This window comes from Charadrius vociferus, unplaced genomic scaffold (assembly GCF_000708025.1).
Source record: "Charadrius vociferus isolate BGI_N301 unplaced genomic scaffold, ASM70802v2 scaffold257, whole genome shotgun sequence".
NCBI classification, from domain to species: domain Eukaryota; kingdom Metazoa; phylum Chordata; class Aves; order Charadriiformes; family Charadriidae; genus Charadrius; species Charadrius vociferus.
In genome coordinates this window covers 933,920-940,009 of record NW_009649473.1, presented here as the reverse complement: position 1 = coordinate 940,009, position 6,090 = coordinate 933,920, and the positions used below count along the sequence as shown (strand labels likewise).

General features: G+C 52.9%; 1 protein-coding gene across 1 annotated transcript in view; it reads right to left on the bottom strand.

Annotated features, from left to right (window-relative positions):
* Window positions 1–4,415: 4,415 nt before the first annotated feature.
* Window positions 4,416–6,090, bottom strand: part of PLXNA1 (plexin A1) — a 106,274-nt gene continuing 104,599 nt past the window's right edge. Inside the window, exon 31 of the mRNA XM_009889854.1 lies at window positions 4,416–4,511. Within this exon, the coding sequence (XP_009888156.1) occupies window positions 4,416–4,511 (96 nt within the window). The remainder of the gene's footprint in view (window positions 4,512–6,090) is intronic.

Sequence of the window (6,090 nt, the reverse complement as noted above, 5' to 3'; positions counted from 1 at the left end):
AGACACCAGCTTTAGCAAAAATGTTTAATCTCTCCTTGATGCGTGTGTTTATTTACAAGTACTAAATCTGAAGAACATTAAAATAGGAAATAGCAGGATATTTACACGATCAAAGGGGTTTCGACCAGCCACGCTGGCCTGTTGCTTCAAGTCTGAAACAATCACAGAAAGGTAATCAGGATAGATATTTATTATTTTTTTTTCCCCATTTAATTTTTTTAAAACTATTAAAATTCTCTGCCTTTCGCCAGGTCCGCGTTAAGGTTTCCCCCTGCTTACTTAAAGGACAGCTCGTTGTGCATTTTGGTTGGGACCGGGTGAGCCTGGGGTGGGGGGGGACCCTGTTCCCCGTCACAAGGCTGGGGCCAGCCCCGGGGGTGGCACGGGGCTCCTACCAGAGGGGGACACCAGGGCCAGGCACGGGGGACACTTCCAGGCTAGACTGCATTATTTTTTAACTTTTTTTTGAACCCCAAACTGAAGAGAAAAGGCAATGTGAGCAGAGGAGGGCAGGGAGGGACCCGCTTGCTGGCGGGGAGCAGCCTGTGGGGGTCCAGCTGCCTCCAACAGTGGGGGGCAGAGAGGTAGCTCCCCGAAATGCAGGCTTGGGGCAGGGGATGCTTCTCCCTCTCACCCCATTTTGGGGCACAGGCGATACCACCAGTAAGAGGAGTCCTGTGAATGCCCCCCAGCCTCTCCCCACCCTTCCCCATCCCTAAGCAGGGTTATGATAGGGACGGCCCGCCCGGGTCTGCCCCCCGCCTTTTTTTCCAGTGAGAGGAGCCCTGGGAACCCCCCCCAGCCTCTCCCCACCCTTCCCCATCCCTAAGCAGGGTTATGATAGGGACGGCCAGCCCGGCTCTGCCCCCCGCCAGGCTGGGGGGAGGGAGGAAGGACGGGGCTGCCTGGCACAATTAAGGACGCTGGGCATCACGCGAAAGGCAAAGGTAGCACCAAGAAGCGCCGGAGGCTGCGGGCAGCATTGCAGTGACCACCTCACCCACCGCCACCCTCCCCGTTAGAGGCAGCAAGGGGACCCCAGAAGGGTGGGGAGATGCTGGGGGGATCCTTTGATGGAGTAAACCACAGACACCCCAAAGCTCCCCAGGAGGGAGCTAATGGGAACCATCCCCGGGACCACACTATGGGCTCTCAGCATCATCATGAGGTGGGAAGAGCCAGGCTGTAGCACAAGGGGGACTCAGGCAGGGGAGCCCAGAGAGCACAGCCATGCCATGGCACTGCCTGGCTGCCCGGCACGACACCCCCAGAGACCTCCCTGCTGCCCAAACCCAACCCAGGCCCACCACAGCCAAGAAACCTGCCTGTCCCTCCAGACCAGCGGAGGGAACGCCCACAGCATCGCTGCCTGGAAAGCAACAGGCTAATAAACCCTCTGCTCTTTTAACAGCGCTTCCAGCCCTCGGTCAGCAACGTGGAAGTTTTCAGGGGGATGCTCTCAGAAACGCATCTCCATTCTCTCCAACCGGCAACAGGGAGGGTCCCATCATCCCTTCTTAATCACGAAAAAACTACGCCTTTGGCTCCCTCAACAGCAACCGAAGTTCCCCAGGATGCTCTTACCACCACCAACAGGCAGGGCCCACGCCACTGTCGGATAGAGACTTCAAAGCCACCACTTCCCTTCCACCGGACTGCAATGACCACCAACACACGGCCGCCGTCCTCCGGGCGATTTCCAGGACCTCCACCAACGCCGCCCAGCCAGCAGCACCACGAGGAAGAAGCTTTGGGCCAACCTTGCACCAAAGGGATCTGTGGGCACCCCTCCGCCCCACCGCAGTGGCAGCACATTCTGCAAAGGAACGCCGGGGAGGATTTTGTCCCCCCGGAGTGCCCAGGGAGATGCTGGCAGGCAGCGGTGGCCCCGGCATGGGGCGGGTGCGCACACAGCTGTCCTTTAAGGCTCTCCGAGTACCACATTTGAGATGTGAACCTCTGAAGTCTTTCTTTTTGCTTTGTTTTTGTTTTTGTTTTTTTTTTCTTTTGGACAAGAAGGTGACAAATTAATTTCAAATAAAAAAAAAAAAGGTAACAGGTCTAAACAAACCTCTAATATTCAACACTTGCAGTTTTTTTGTTTTATGGTTTTTTTTTTTTCTTCTGTTTCTTAAAAAGATCAACTCAGACTAAAATCTAGCACAGTCATGCAACAGCCCACAGCTCTCAGAAATCCAGCGACAGCTCGGGGTTTGTAGGTTTGGGAAACAATTATTACTTCTTTTTCAAACATAGTTTTGCTGTTGTGGTTGGGTTTTTTGTTGCTGCTGTTTGTTTTTTTTGTTTTTTTTTAATCAGCGTCTTCTCCTTTCCCTCCTTATTAAAACAAAACAAACGCAAACAAAATTACAACATAACAAGAGATGTGCAGGCTTCAAACGAGATTGTTCTGCATGGTGAGAAAGGCTTGGAAATTTCTTCCAGACCATTTGGTATCTTTTTTTCTTTTTCCTGTAGTTGTTGTTTGTTTTGTTTTAACTGGCTGTGTAAATTCATTTCATATTTATATTGGTTCGATTCTCCTTCAGTTAACTATACAGCACCCCACTGGGGCACGAGAATTAGATTGTAACCACATATATATATATACACACTTTTATTATTATTTTTTTTTTTAATTAAAAACTTCATTACTTCTCCCTCTCCCCCCCCTTAACTTGTGATTTAAGGGAATGGACAGAAATCAGCTGGACTTCTTTACACTTGGATTTTGACAGCCACCCGCTCCTGGCAGAGTTTGGCTCCGTCTGCCGTGGCCCGGGCAGCGACGGGAGCTCTCGGTACAGAAAAGGAAAGGGGTTTGTTCATTTTTTTTTTGGAAGTTTTTGGTCACCTGCTGCCATTTCAGGGCAGCATTCGGCACCTTTTCATCTCTGGAAAGCACAAACCCACGAGGATCTGACATTTCGAAGGAGGCAGCCAAGGGAGAGACCTCTGGTTTCCAGCAAACCCCCTGGCAGGGCGGAGGCAGCGGAGGGGAGACGGGGTGACAGCAAGGAGAGAAAGGGAGAGAAAGAAGGAAAAGACAGAGAAAGAAAGGTCAATCTTGGGCAGAAAGTCCTGCACACTTTTGGGCTTCCAGGGGTGGAGGAGCAGGCGACAGCCCCGTGGTGGCCGAGCGTCCCAGTCCCTCCATGAGCTGGTCACCCAGCAGGGTTTGCCAGGGGGATCCCGGTCAGGAGAAGAGGAGGAGCTGCCCCCCCACCCTTCCCCAGGGATCTGGTCCCTTCCCCTGCATCAGCGCAAAAAGATGATGGGGGAGGAATAAAGGGGCTTCGTTAAGGCTGCTCCAGCGCCAGGGATCTGCCAAAAAAACCCAGGCTGGCTCTCCACAAACCATCCCAACAGCCCCCAAGCCCCCGCAGCCGTCCTCTGCCCAACATCATCCTGGGACAGGCAAGGGCAGGCAGTGCTGCCCACACCTCCCTGCGGCCACTGGACCAGGAAAACGAGGATGAGCTCAACAAAACACCAACCATCCCTCCACGATCCCTCAGGAAAAGAAAAACCAACCTTGGGATCCCCCTTCCTCTCTGATCGTGACTTCCAGAACCACTCCAGCAGCATTTAAATAAGAGCATCTACTCAGCTAACAAAACTCCCACTTTTTTTTTTTCCCATTTTTTTTTTCCACACTAAACAACATTCAAATAAAACATGGCACAGGACGTATTTCAGAAATATCAAAGCTCAGGGATTTCTCCCTTTCCTGCCCACCCCTACTGCCCCCACCCCCAAATCTCCCCAGCATCAGTCCTTTAGCTTATTTTGTAAAACCGTTTTTGTTAGTTTGTTGCAAAAATTTAGAATCATTTTTTTCCCCTCCCATTTTTTGTTATAATTTTTTTTTCTTTAAATTAAAAATTTTGTTTGTCTCATGTAAATTGTGCAAATATAGCAGTTAACACTAGTGGCAGAAGGCCAGAGAGAGAGAGAAGGGGGAAAAGACAGAAAAAGAGAGGAGGAGGAGGAGGAGAGGGGGCCGTCCTAGAAAGCCCCACGGTCCCGACCCTCCTTCCCTGGGGGCTCAGGGGCTCTGCCCGGGCGAGGGATGCCCAGCGGGTCCATGGGGCAGGCAACCCCCTTCTCCTCCGTCCGCCATCGCCTCTCTGCAAGGTCCCTGCTGCATCCCGCTTGGATCGGGGGAGTTGTATGTGTGTCAGAAGGTTTTATCGATGTTGCCGCTGTCGTCGGGATTTGTTTGTTGGGTTGGTTGGTTTTTTTTTTTCCCCTGGCAGAATCCGCTGCCTTAGAAAGAGTTTTTCTGCCCTTCCCCCGGCAAAACGAAACGTAATTTTTATTATAATTTGGGGTTTTTCCTGTTTGTTTCAATGGCCGGCCCTCCCTCCTGCCAGCTCTGCTGCCCGGGATGCTGGCACCGCACCGCCGCCTTCTCAGCTGCTTAAGGCCATTGTGTCGATCGCCTGCTCCAGCTTACTCCTCAGCCGCTGCCTCCGGGCCTGCTCGTCCTTCTCCAACGCGGCTAAAATCTGGGAGAGAGAGGGGAGAAGAGAGGGTGAGGAGATGCCCTCCTACCCAAAGTGGCTCTTTGTTGCCCGCGGCTGCGCTGCTTCATTGATGGCATCAAGTCATGGGGATGTGGCCCCATGGGAAGTGGAGCGCATTCGTTCCCGGCCCTAACAATGCCAGGAAAGAGCCAAAGAGGCGTGAAGTGGAGGACACCACTCTGAGTGCTGCCACCCCACAGACAGACTCGTGGGACCCCCAAGGGTTTGCAGTAACACCAGGGACCTGCTTGATACTCATGAAAAGCCAATGTGCACGTGGAGAAAGGAAGACAACAAACATCCATCATCAAATGGAAGGTGAACCCCAAACCCAAGAGAACGACAACTTCCCACCATGACCGTGACTCCAACAAACATATGACGTCCTAGGGAGGCAGGGGCTGCATTTCAGAGCCCACAATCAAGCCATGAACTGGTTCCACGAGCACAAAAAGACCAAATCCACGAGGCTTCAGCTGCTGCCAGTGGTAAAACCCCGCTCATCTCTCCCCAAGGTGGACGACTGGGTGGCACTGGGGCGATGGAGAGGGACACCAGAAGGATGCATCAGCAAAGCCAGCCATGCCGGGAGCCCTCAGTCCCGTGCAAGGGGTGCACCCCCAGACATCCGAGGATGACTTTCCTCCCTTGAAATCCCCTTTCTCCAAACAAGCTCCTGGCCATGATGACAGATCACAAGGTGGAGGGACAGTCCCCTGCCGTGGGCTGGACGCGCCATGTCCCCAGGGCTGGGGAAGGAATGACGGCAGCGGGAGGGTGGAAGACGAGGCTCAGAGTGGGGAGAAAGGAGTAATGAAGCGTAAAACCAAGGGGCAGTTGCCCTCTCAGCAGCCAGGAGTCTCGTCTCACTAACATCACGCCAGCAGAGCAGAAAAGCTGATTTAAAAAAACAAACCTGACAGAAATCTCATCTCCTCGGGTGAGCTAGTTGAGAGAGCAAATTTTTTGCAATAAATATCAAGGCATCCGTCAAAGGGGACTTGATTAACCATTTCATTGGCCGCATAATTGGAAACAAACTGTTGTATAATTAATAGACTTACTAGGAGGCAGGCAAAGTCCATCAGGAGCCCTACAGGTAACTTCTTAATGGGGAATCAGCTCCCTTTGATTAAGAGCTGCTGCAGCGCCGGCGGGTTGTGGAGCGGCGTGCAGGGCGTGCTGTGCAGCATCCACCACGCTGCCATGCAGCAGCCTCCGGCCACCGACAGGCTCTGGCTCTCCGCCAGGCTTTTTGGGACAGGACCAGGCTGTTCCCTGCCCACTGGAGCAGCGGGAGATGTCCCACGGGGAAATCTATTCCCAGAGGAAGGGGGAACGCCACATCATGACACCAGCGACTGAGGAGGGGAAAATTCACCAGCCAGAGCCAGGCACATCTGATTTACCTCCCCTGGCAGCAACGACCCCGGGCTACAGCCGGACTCGTGAGAGTTCATAGATTCTCCCACAAAACCTGCCACCGGGGACACTACCCCACCATCCATCTCTGCAGCCACTGTTGGCCGTCACACTTACAGGCAGAATAAAATAACTACAA